Here is a 13042-nt window from a genome sequence, read left to right on the forward strand (position 1 = left end):
GCGTTCCGGTTGAAAACCGAAATCCCAATTCATTTTGTGCTATTTATTGAAGCGAAACCCGAAAAGTGGGCCAACCCAACCAAACACACTAAACCCAAGCATTGGGTTTAGATATGACCCCTGTGGAAGATGCCAATTTTGGCTGGCAACGGTAAGGCTTGCAACATTTCTAGCAATTATGAATTCGCATGGAATTGTTTAATTAAAATATATTAAATATTTTCAGACGCTTAAACCAAGACACTGATGGATAAAAGCTGGACTGCACTCGACGACAGGAAGCTAGTTCGAAGCGTGATATAGTCAGCCTTTTTTTTTGTGGGATGCAGACCTTTATAGATGGGTCCCTTAAAGGGAGGCAATAATCGTAGCGCGCTGGTTCAAACCACGCTTGAAAAACTTGTTTTGTTTCGCAAGATTTCTTACAAGCTTCACTTTATATAGAGGCAAATCCTTGTCCACAACGAAGCAGTATATCATATAGTTGCCATAGAGTTAGTCAGACGAGTATAGAAATAGATATCAGGGACATTTAATCTACTTTGCCGTATTAGTAAGGAATGTAATTAATCGAACAACTGTTCCGATATATATATATATATATATATATGGTAATAATGTATTATGAGCATGGCATTGGGTCATCTATATGGAAAGTTAGCTCCGATATAAAGTGTCCGTAAATGAGATAAAGTTCAGATGGGAGAAACATATTTAATTGACAAATTCGACAAACGTTTTAGAGACTATAGTAGAACTGTCGCGCGTCCAGATAGAGAGCGATGCCCACCCAGATGAGCGTGTTCCATACGGCCTCCAGCAGCAGCAGAAAGTGCGTATTCATTGCGCCGATGCGCCAATGCCAGGGCAACATTTTGTGCATGATCGTATGGCCCACATACATGATGATGGCATTCATGCCGCATTCGGTGAACGGATAGCCGGACCACAGCTGGCGCACATCGACCACATAGTAGAGCAGCGAGAGCAGCACCAGGGCCAGGGCAACGGTCACGAACACAAACGAAAGGGACCACAGATTCTTGTTCACGGGAATGATGCCCTGCTCCCTGGTAAAGCCGCACAGAGCGCCGCCCAGCAGGCCCAGAAGCGTGGCGCCCAGCAGCCAGCGTTTGAGACGCGCCTGCCACGTGGCGTGCACCAGAAGCGTGACGCCGGCAAAGGCGCCCAACAGCGTTTGCACCACGCTCAGCAGGCAGCCTGCAAAGGAAGGGAGAAGAAATTAGAAGATGTGGATGTGGAAAAGCAGGTTTCGCTGGCACCTACCAAAGACACCCTCCGGATCGAAGGCGGTTGCATCGTAGACATATTTGGCCGTCGGATGCTGATAGATGTGGGCATTGCCGAGCACCTGGCGATCAATGTAGCCGGCGGCGCCGCCAATGCAATTGGGATTGGCGGCATTGTTGTGCTTGCCGCCGGGTCCGAGATAGCCGCGCGGACAGCCCGGCACCGGCAGGCCGAACGTCAGGCCCAAATAGGCGGCAATCAGGGCCAGGAGCACGGCCAGCTCGCCGCTGAACAGGCAGATGTCATAGATGGCGCGCTCCCAGGCGCGCTGCGGACTGAGCTGATCCCGCCGGCTGCACACCGTGTGCAGCAGGCCAACAACCAGGAAGGCGATGCCAAAGCGCTGCAGCACGCCCATCAGACGCAGCTGCTCCAGCTGGGGGCCATTTGTCGAGTTGAGGCACAGTCCAATCGCAAACAGTTTGCACGAACGCCAAACGATGCGCCCGCAAATACGCGATTTGCTGATGCCACGCCCCAGTTGCGACTTTATCGATAGGGGTATGCAAACGCCCATGATCCACAGGAAGCTGGGAAAGACCAGATCGGCCAGATGGAGGCCGTTCCAGGCGGCGTGCTCAATCCAGCTGTAGCCGCCGCCGCCGCTGTTCACGAATATCATCAGCACAATGGACAGGCTGCAAAAGAGGCCAGCGTATGCCGATTACAGGGTATACCGATTACAGGGTATTCACTTACCCTCTGAACGTGTCCAGACTGCGCAGCCGCTTGCGCTGCGTCGCCTTCGCCGCGGCATCCCCAATGCTGTCCGCCACGGCGTCCGCCTCATCGTAGCGATAACGTTTCCAGATGCAACTGATCAGCTTCAGCAGGATGACCAGCGCTGCCACCAGCACAAAGACGGACAGGAAGGCTGGCGGGGTAAGTACAGTATGTCAATTCAAATGATGCCAGTGAAACGTTTACGAATCAATGAATTTATATATTATAGACAGAGACGAATTGAAAAGTGGGATGAATCGAGGAATTCAGCGCTGCCAGTAAAACGTTTGCGAATCGAGAAAGCGCTCCCAGTAAAACGTTTACGAATCAAGAAATCGCTGCCAGTAAAACGTTTACGAATTGAGGAATTTAAATATCTTAGAGAGAGAGATGAATCGAGGAGTTGGAATATCATGGGGAAGGACGCATCGACGAATTCATATAACATATATCATACAGACAGGCGCAGCACGTGTGCAGCTCTGCCAGTAAAACGTTTGCGAATCGAGAAAGTGCTGCCAGTAAAACGTTTACAAAGCAAGGTATTTAAATATCATAAAGACAGCATTAGTACGTGTGTAGCTCTGCCAAACGTTTCCGTATTGAGGAATCACAGAGGAATCGAGGAATTCATATATAGGGAGAAACAAATCGAGGAATTCGAACTCGTGCAGCTCAGCTAGTAAAACGTTTACGAATCCTATCATATCAGGTCCCTATACTAAAACCTGATGTGCTTGTAAAACGTTTACGGACACAGCACAAGAGAGAATTGTAAAATAGACTACGCTTGAAATTGAAAAAACGATGGGCAAGGAAAGAGAGGGAGATAAGGGGATCGGTAAAGAGAGAGCGATAAAGATGGAGAAAGAGTGAAATAGAGAGGGATAGAGGGAGAGAGAGAGAGGGAGGGAGAAGGGAGAGGGTTTCGAACCATTTAAGCCCTGAAACCATTGAAAATGGGGAAAACAAAGCATGTTTTCTTGAAAATGTATGTAACAGGCGAACGAAAGCATATCAATTTGGAATAGACTCGCTTTAAATATTCATTCCCTGAATATTTTCTATAAACATATCGGAATTCCAATTACAAGTACACATCAACAACAGACCGTTCCGAGAACCAGAGAAAACCCCCATTATAGAGCCCAGAATAGCTGACTCTGTACAAGTTTTTGCTACAGTAGTCACTCGCATGTTGACACCCGATATGATATACGATTAGTATATATACTATATATAGTATTATACATACTCAAAGCGGAGATAACAACTTGTCAAAAATAAGAAAATCGTTTTGAGAATTATAAACAATTCTTAATGCTCACAATTCCTTTTAGCGACTGAATACTGTACGACTTTTGATCTAAGCAAAAACAACAACAACAACAACAAAAGGCCCCTCAATATGCTGCCTAAGCATTTACATTATAAGTAGATGATTTTTGATGATAATGGCGATTAGATTGGCTAACGGAGGAAATTGGCACTTACCGTAATTAATGGGAACGCCGGGCTTGTCAACGGTAAAGCTGCAGCTGCCATTGGCCAGTAGTGTGAGGTTATACACGCCAAATTCTTGTAGATCGCTGCGACGCAGCGCGCACAACGATGAGCTGCGGGGGGGTGGGTGAGGAGAGAGAAGAAGAGCGCATAAAAGAGAAATCAAGTGAATAAGCTTAAAGTACACACACACAAACGCGCACGCACACACACGCACGCCCACACTCATAAGAATAGCTTGTAAACAGATGTCATGATAATATTATTGCATACATATATAAATATGCATATACTATATATGCATGTGCATATGCAGATAGCATATGTGTGTCTGAGCGTAGTAGAGATGGGCGCGTGCCGCATTTTTAGCGAAACGATACTCACAGACGACAAAATTTGCAGTTACGATCATAGATCTAGGCAAGGTATATATATATATATATATACATTTGCATTTATAAAGCACAAATATAGCATTATCTTATGAGCTTTTGTAACAATTAACCGATAATATTCTAAGCTTGATGAACAACAAAATCAAAAAGATCATTAATTAACGATAAAAATTCCCTTTTGCCTGAACACGATCACGTGCTTGCACGAAATTTGTCGTTAAGTAGACGAAAATCCTTTGCATATTCGTGTCACGAGAAAAACACGAAACGCGCTCAACGCTAGAACCTAGTAAGACACACATACACAGAGAGACGTGCACACACACACACACCGATTGCAACACATACACATTCTCGTAGGCATAGTGACCCTGATCGTGTGCATAAATTTTGAAACTCAACGGGTATGCGGTGCTGAGCTTTAACGGTTCCAGCGGCAGCGCGCCAGCGGCGGGCAGAGCTTTCACTTTGGTAAACGGACACTGCAAATACAACAACAACAGCAATTAAAGCTTTTTAATGCAATGTGGCGGGAAATTGTGTTGACATACCGTATAACATTCATCGGAAAGGGTATATAGATAGCTTGGCTCCGCATGCTGCGTCTGCAAATACATATAGGCCTCGTCGGCGCCCAGGGCGCGCATATCCAAATCCCGCCAATGGGGCTCCGTGTACTCCACCAGAAACGACATACTTGTGCGCAATTCAAGTCGAAGTCTACACAGACAATTCTCAATTGTTTGCCAGTTCGGCAGTGCGGAGCGCGCACTCGATATGGCGCCGTTGACGACTAACTGCGCTCAAGCTGCTGCAAAATTGCCATATCAACGCCTTTTTTTATATACAAAACGAAATGGAAACTATTTCGAGTGCGCAATAAAAACAAAACACAAACACAACAACAAAAATATGCCAAGCAGTTGCAGCTAACTGCAGCGTGGTGAATAATGAATACCCTCACCACGTGGTGGCAAGAGCAAATAGACTCAGACTCTAACGGTAACAGAAAACACACAAAAGGCAAGTAATTGCTGCAATTCTAATTAAAAGAAAATTCAAATTAAGTTAATTAATAATAACTTGTTAATATATAATTTGAAAAAAAGTTCAATATTATTAAGGGGCGTCGCATGTAGCTTGTGAAAGTGTTGGGGGTCACACTGGTTAGTGCATGAGCATAAACAAACTTGTTGCAGTGTTGTGCAATGGTCAAGCAGTGTTGACAATGAGCGCTGTTTATCGATAACGACAACGCTGCACGTAACAGCTGATTGCGCTGATGAGTGGCAAATAATTGTTGCTGCCCTTTGGCTACAGGCCCCGTGGCTGTGTGTGTTTTGATCAACGCCCGCCCCCCAAATGGCCACTGGCACCGGCACAACGGAGACGCGACGCCTCTGCGCCATCACATTCTTTGCCAAACTGCATCCGGGCGATGTCTGCGGCAGCAATGGCCTGCCCCTAACGCCCAATTCGATTGCAATTTTGGGGCGTTCCCAGCGGCTCAAGGAGCTGCAGCATGAGCATTTGTGTCAGTACCTGGACGTGGTGCGCAGCAAGCATGGTAAACGCTGACGTGACAAGGCCAACTGCATTATTCCCTGCCCGGTGTACAATTTATTCCAGTGTCTTCTTATTATTTGTAGAGCGCACCATTGTGGTCTCGGAGTACGTGGGCTGCACGCTGGTGGAGCACGTGAAGCGGCAAACGTCGACGAGCACCGCACAGATGCTGTGCATTTTCCAGCAGGTGGCCAGCGGTCTGCATGTGCTGCACGGGCACAAGCTGGTCGTGCACAATCTGGAGCCGCGCCACATACTTGTAGAGAGCCGTGCGGGAGCTGTGCGCGTTAAGCTCTTCAATTATGGCATGCACTATATGACCAAGGGCGGCGCCTATGTGCCCTTTCCCATTGGCAATATACGCTATATGGCGCCGGAGTGTCTGCTTGGCGCCAACGACAACATCAAGAGCGACATTTGGGCCTGGGCCATGCTGTTGCTGGAACAGCTGCTGCAAACGGAGCTCTGGCCCAAGCTCAAGCTGAGCAACATTGCCTGGAAGCTGTTGGCATTTGCGCGCAACGCCAACACCGGCGGCGTTGTCGAGAAAATAGCACGGGAACATCAGCGCTGGGATCGGTATCGGCAGCTGCCATTGCCCGTGCGCGAGCTGCTCGAGCGTTGTCTGAGCGTGCTGCCGGCACAGCGACCGCTGCCCGCCGAGCTGCTGCAGCACGCCTGCTTTGCAGCGCTGGGCGAGCACAGTCAAGCGAACGTTGCGGAGTCATCGCCGTCGTTGCCGTTGCCGCTGCTGCTGCGCTGTCCGCTGGCGCAGATCTATCACCTGTGGCAGCTGGCCGGCGGTGATGTGCAGGCGGAACTGAAAAAGGAGGGACTCATACGCAGCGAGGCGCCCATTTTGTCACTGCCGCAAATTGTCCGTCTGAGCGGCGCCAGCGTCTGCCCGCCGCGCAGCCAATCGCATCTGATGGACGAGCGCGTCGTGCTGCTCAAGCTGCAGCCCCTTCTGCAGCGACTCAGCCGCCTGCCCGCCAGCGTCTACTTTCCGCTGCTGCACACGCAACGCCTGCAGCCGCAGCATCAGCAGCAGCAGCAACAACAGCAGCAGCAACAGCAACAGCAGGAACTGCCTCTGCTCATACGCGAACGCGACATTGAGTATCAGTTCCGGCGCGTGCGACTCTTTACACGCCTGCTGCTGGGCTATCCGCACACGGCCGAGCAGCTGCAGCGGGAGGCGGCCATTGATATACCGCCGCTGTTGCGCGGCCCCATCTGGGCGGCCCTGCTGGGCGTGCTGCCCAATGCGAGCTATGCGAAAATCGACAAGTTCACGGCCACAAGCACGGATCGCCAGATCGAGGTGGACATACCGCGCTGCCATCAGTATGATGAGCTGCTCTCGTCGCCGGACGGCCATCGCAAGCTGAAGCGTCTGCTCAAGGCCTGGGTGACGGCCCATCCGCAGTATGTCTATTGGCAGGGGCTCGACTCGCTGACCGCGCCCTTTCTCTATCTCAATTTCAACAATGAGGGTAAGTGCGAGGCGTTCCCTCAAAGAAATTCAAATGGAATCTGATAAACTCTCTTGTAATCCTCTGCAGAGCTTGCATTTCTGAGTCTGTACCGTTTCATACCGAAGTATCTGCAGTGGTTTTTCCTCAAGGATAACTCGGCCATTATTAAGGAATATCTGAGCAAATTCTCACAGCTGAGCGCATTCCATGAGCCGCTCTTGGCCCAGCACTTGGCCAGCATTAACTTTATACCGGAGCTGTTCGCGATACCCTGGTTCCTGACCATGTTCTCACGTATGTAGATTCTGTCTCCTGTGTTTCACCGACTGACACCAGCTGATTGATTGATTGTTGGACGCCAATACGTGCTCTCTGAAATTTCACCTGCTTTGGTGGAATATAGGCGGAATATTGGTGGAACATCCATGGATGAAATGTTAATAGAATGCAAGAAAAACAGATGCAATGATGAGAGTTAAGTAAAATCCAACATTTTCCACCCCACATGAAATGGTGGAATATAAGTGGAATAAGAATATTATTGCAATAGAACAACTTGCAACATATTCCACCCAGATGGAATGGTGGAATATTGGTGGAATGCAACTTTTTGTGACATATTAAAAGGTGGAATACCCAGTTGAAAGATTAATAGAATGCAACAGTTTCCACCCCACATGAAATGGTGGAATATAAGTGGAATGCAACTTTGCAACATATTCCAACCAGATGGAAAGGTGGATTACCCAAATGGAACTGTGGAATTAAGTTTTTCAAACACGTCTCAAATTAAATTTGCACAAAGAACTTTTGAACGCAAAACTTTCACCAAGTCAACTTTCAGCTCACTTTCAACAAGGCGTGGATTTGCGAAAAGTGTGAAAGATATCCGAAATTAATGTTTCTTAAAGAAGGAAGGAAGTTTCACACAACAGTTTTCCACCAATTTTCCACAGCTGCAGGTGGAATGCCGTATAATCAATCAGTCAATCAGTCAATCAGCCGGAGCACACAGTTATCTATGCATAAATATACCTGTATTCAAATGGATTCTTTGTTTTTTATGCAGACGTTTTTCCGCTGCACAAGATATTGCATTTGTGGGACAAGCTGATGCTGGGCGACAGCTCGTATCCGCTGTTCATTGGCGTCGCAATACTGAAACAGCTGAAGAGCACGCTGCTCAGTTCCGGATTCAACGAGTGCATCTTGCTCTTCTCCGACCTGCCCGACATCGTGATGGAGAGCTGTGTGATCGAATCGCAAAAGATGTACGAGTGCACGCCGAAGAGCATCACGCATCGCCAGCACGCGCTGCGCACGCAGCCGGCACATGTGCTGGACATTGGGCTGGCGGATGTGGAGCTGCGTCATCTGCAGGCGGAGCAGTGTCCGCGCATCAGCGCCAAGGATGTGCATCAGCTGCTGATGCAGCAGCCCGAGCAGCTGGCACTCATCGATTTGCGCAGCGTTGTCGAATACGGACGCGTCCATGTGCCGCACAGCATCAATATACCCTTTGCCACCGTGCAGCTGGGCGAACAGCGTCTCGAGGCGCTACAAGTGCCGCAGCTGGAGGCGCAGCTGCGCCAACGCATTGTCGTCTGCGTCAGCAATATACATCAGCACGCCGTCGAGGTCAGTTGGCATAAGCTGTACGCATGGGAAGGCTTTAAGAAAGCCACATCGAGTCCATAGCATATAAGCTCTTGATTAGGACCATGTGCATCCGATATCTGTCCGATGGGAAACTATCTAAGAGCCACATTTGATATGTGGATATATGTATAATTATTATTATATAGTAGATGGTAGATACAATAGATATAGATGGATAGATAGGCAGATATATATATATATATATGGTACATATATAGAGAGATATAGAAAGATAGATAGACAGATATAGATAGATAGATAGACATATATATAAATAGATAGATAGACAGATATATAGAAAGATAGATGGGCAGATAGATAGATATATAGATATATAGATAGATAGACAGATATATATATAGGTAGACAGATAGATAGATAGATAGATATATAGATAGATAGATAGACAGACAGATATATAGATAGATAGACAGATAGATAGACAGATATAGATAGATAGATAGGCAGATAGATAGATGTATAGATATATAGATATATATATAGGTAGATAGATAGACAGATATATATATGGGTAGATAGATATATATGTAGGTAGATAGATAGATAGATAGATATATATATAGATATATAGATAGATAGACAGATATATATATAGGTAGACAGATAGATAGATAGATAGATATATAGATAGATAGATAGACAGATATATATATAGACAGATAGATAGATAGACAGATAGATAGATAGACAGATAGATAGACATGTAGATAGAAAGATAGATAGACAGACAGATATATAGATAGATAGATATATAGATAGATAGATAGACAGACAGATATATAGATAGATAGATAGATAGATAGATAGACAGATATATAGATATATAGATAGATATATAGACAGACAGATATATATATAGGTAGATAGATAGACAGATATATAGATAGATAGATAGACAGATATATATATGGGTAGATAGATATATATGTAGGTAGATAGATAGATAGACAGATATATAGATATATAGATAGATATATAGACAGACAGATATATAGATAGATAGATAGATAGATAGATAGACAGATATATAGATATATAGATAGATATATAGACAGACAGATATATATATAGGTAGATAGATAGATAGACAGATATATAGATAGATAGATAGACAGATATATAGATAGATAGATATATAGATAGATAGATAGATATATATATATATAGTAGATAGATAACAGATTATACAGATAGAAAATGTTCAACTTTTTGCATTGCTGCACATAAGCTCTGCAAAATCAGGCTAAGATCGGACTTTGAGAGCCGATCTTATACAACATTTGATTTTCCCTAGTGTATAGCCTGCTTGTACGTATTTTACCGTCTAGTCGGTAACTTCCGACTAGAGCATTTGTAGCTGGTTGTAATTTGCTATCGTTGTCTTTGCAGTTCTCTCAGTTTTTGGTCGCCTGCGGCGTGCTGCGCACCTGCATCCTACACAAGGGCTTCAATGTCCTTCACTCAATTGAGCCAAATATACTCATCTCGAATTGATGGAGCTGTGCGTGGCTCCATGGAGCCCGAACCCAATCCTAGCTTAAGCTCAAACCGCATTAATTGTACTCTTTTTATAATCGTATATACATATATATATATCTAGCAATTTATGTAAATAAGCATATTGTGTGTGTATTAACCAAGTTTTATAAATCTGCATTGTACTCGATTATACTCGAATTATTTTCATATTTTGGAATACTTTGAATACTTTGAATAAGCATGTTCGTGTTTTATATTGCCTTCCCTTTCGCTTTGGTGTAAAATATGCACGAAAATTCTATGTTAACTTCGGTCCTTATACGATTTTCAAGACAATATGACAACCAAATCGAAAGGGTCTAGAAATGAAATGGGGAAAAAGGCATCCAATAAATAATTTTTTAACATTAACTTAACATTTGATTATGAATCGATTTTTTCTGCCATCAATTGAGTAACTGAAATTTAGTTAATTTTCCATTCATGTTTTCTTCCAACAATTTTCTTTAAATGTTTTTCAACATTTTTTCTCTCAATCAAATTTTCTTTTAAAATTTAGATAATCTTAACAGTATCCGTGGCTCATTTTTGCGTCGCTGTTACTGTATTTAACAGAAATTTTGTGCGTAATTACGCATTTAATTTGAACGTTTTACATTTGCGCAAAAGTGCTCCGATTTGCGTTAGCAGTGCAGCTTACGACGCTGTCAGCGTTAACAGCTCCATGTTAGCTTCACGTTGCGCAAATTACGTTTGTTTACTTGGTGGGCTCAGTTTGATGAAGTTGCTTCACACGACACGGTTAATGTTAACGTAAGAGCAATAAAAAAAAAAAATTCAAGAAAAAAAAAAGTAGAAAAGAGAAAAAGTTCTGCGCGTTGAAATCCAGGTGCGAAAATTGCAATACGCGTAACAACAATTGCGACGCAATGCATTAACTAATTGGCCACGCGTGCAGATGTCAACACACACACATATATATATATACCACTATATATATATACAACGCAGTGCCAAACGCAATGAAACAGGTGGGCGCATTTTCTGTGGGGGTGTCTGAATGTATTTTGTGAAATGGAATTTGTACGTTTTTTTTATTGTTCTTGTTGTTGTTGTTGTTGTCGTTGTTTTTGTTCGCTGATGATGTTATGTTTGCAGCGTCAACGTTTTACTTTTCTTCGTGTCTTTTTTTTTTTTGTGTTTGCAAATTGTACAATACACATGCACATGTGTATGTTAGTGTGTGTGTGTATAGGTACATGCATATGCTGATAAAAATGACAACATGCTTTGCCGTAGTGTGTGTGTGTGTGTCTGTGTGCGCAGCAGCTGCGTCGTCAACGTCAACGTCAGCGTCGCCGTCATTGCGCGCAGCATCATAAAAACTATTTAACTGACCAATGAATCACTTAAACGAAAATGATGAAGTCTTCTCTTTGTAATCTCACTCAACACACACACACACACACACACGCAAACAATGGAGGTTGTGGTGTGGTTGGGGGCCGCCACCACCAGCGCATTTGTTGTTTATGGCGCCCTCATATTGCTATCAACAGACCGACAACTGATGGCGACGGCGACAGCGCCTGCCGCTGCCGCTGCTGCTGCTGCTGCTGCTGCTGGTGCTGGTGGTTGACGCGCGCGTGCCTGCCCAACAAGTTTCTTATTGGGATGATAAATTGTGTGCGTGTGTGCGTATTTGCAAACACGATTCCAAGATGATTCCTGGGCATATGACGCAAGAGCTTGGCCATTTTTTTTTATTGCATACTTTTCTGTGTGTTAATGGGTCGAGTGTATACATACAGGCGTGTGTATGCGTGTATTGCTGTGTATTAGGGGAGAGAGTTGTTATTAATATGGCCGCCCTCGGCTAACTGTTAAGCGACTGAGCGGCTGCGGAATGGAGCACATTTAACGGCATAACTCATTTCAATTTCAATGCAAATTTTTTACTATTATGGGCGCGCGTGCTTCTTTGTATTTGGGTTGATTAAATTTTTGATGAGTGTGTGCCAGTGTGTGTGTGTGTGTGTGTGAGGACAACAAGTATCGATTCCAGGCCATGGCTTCAGGATTGCCGCTTGGCCCAAATTGCGCACTAGGCCTAGAGACAGGGCGAACGCAAATCAAAGCTCTGCTCTGCGGCAACCCTAAAGCGACGTGACGCGACGCGATGCGACGCGACGCGACGCTCACCAAAGCGACGCTGCTTTGCATAACTGCTGCCAAGCTGACCAAGTGTGTATGTATGCGTGTGCGTGTGTATGGGCATAGAGATGGGGTTAGATTCAATCCAATAAGAACACGAATATTCATATAATTTTTGTATTTCTTATTTATATTTAAATGATCAAGTGTGTATTTGGCATAGAGATGGGACAATTTTATCCAATAAGAACACGAATTATTTGTTGCATATATTACTTATATATAATATCTTATATTATTTTGCTAGCTTTTGAAGCGAATCTTGAGCTGATTCGAATTTGTAAAATATTACAAATTTCGTAAAGTCAAAATTGCCGAAAAATAGTTTTATTTTTCATTTATTTTAAATTTTCTATCTTAGAAAAACGCTATCTTTTATTTAATTTGAATTAAAATTGCCTAATTTACAATTTTTAAAAAGTTCACTCCGTAGAAATCATAAATATGTGTACATGCTATAGAAATTCTTAAAATTGTGTGCTTCGGAAATTCAAAGTTTTTGTTTCATTCGAAATATAAGCTTTCAAATTTGTAGCGTCTTTTGTATTTTAATATTTAACTAATATTTAATGACTATGACACTGACAAACTTGAGAAGTATGACGGGGTTTGAAGAATTCGCGCTTCAAGCTAAGCGGCAAATATCAATTTGGTGTCTGAGCGTCGGACTAACAAGCGAGCAGTCGCTGGTTC

General features: G+C 44.2%; 2 protein-coding genes across 2 annotated transcripts; one reads left to right on the top strand and one right to left on the bottom strand.

Moving 5' to 3' along the window:
* Positions 1-700: 700 nt before the first annotated feature.
* On the bottom strand, positions 701-4780 carry LOC115768522 (heparan-alpha-glucosaminide N-acetyltransferase). The gene is made up of 6 exons (XM_030713113.1): positions 4484-4780; positions 4281-4414; positions 3529-3650; positions 2011-2185; positions 1288-1949; positions 701-1221 (listed from the first exon to the last, which is right to left on the bottom strand). The coding sequence occupies exons 1-6, from the start codon at positions 4625-4627 to the stop codon at positions 740-742; spliced, it is 1719 nt and encodes a 572-aa protein (XP_030568973.1). The 5' UTR covers positions 4628-4780; the 3' UTR covers positions 701-739.
* Positions 4781-5210: 430 nt separating this feature from the next.
* LOC115768524 (TBC domain-containing protein kinase-like protein) lies at positions 5211-10427 on the top strand. The gene is made up of 5 exons (XM_030713115.1): positions 5211-5499; positions 5582-6994; positions 7064-7270; positions 8046-8614; positions 10046-10427. The coding sequence occupies exons 1-5, from the start codon at positions 5295-5297 to the stop codon at positions 10148-10150; spliced, it is 2499 nt and encodes an 832-aa protein (XP_030568975.1). The 5' UTR covers positions 5211-5294; the 3' UTR covers positions 10151-10427.
* Positions 10428-13042: the final 2615 nt, after the last annotated feature.

This window comes from Drosophila novamexicana, unplaced genomic scaffold (genome assembly GCF_003285875.2).
Source record: "Drosophila novamexicana strain 15010-1031.04,08,12 unplaced genomic scaffold, DnovRS2.1 tig00001813-arrow-arrow-pilon, whole genome shotgun sequence".
Classification (NCBI taxonomy): domain Eukaryota; kingdom Metazoa; phylum Arthropoda; class Insecta; order Diptera; family Drosophilidae; genus Drosophila; species Drosophila novamexicana.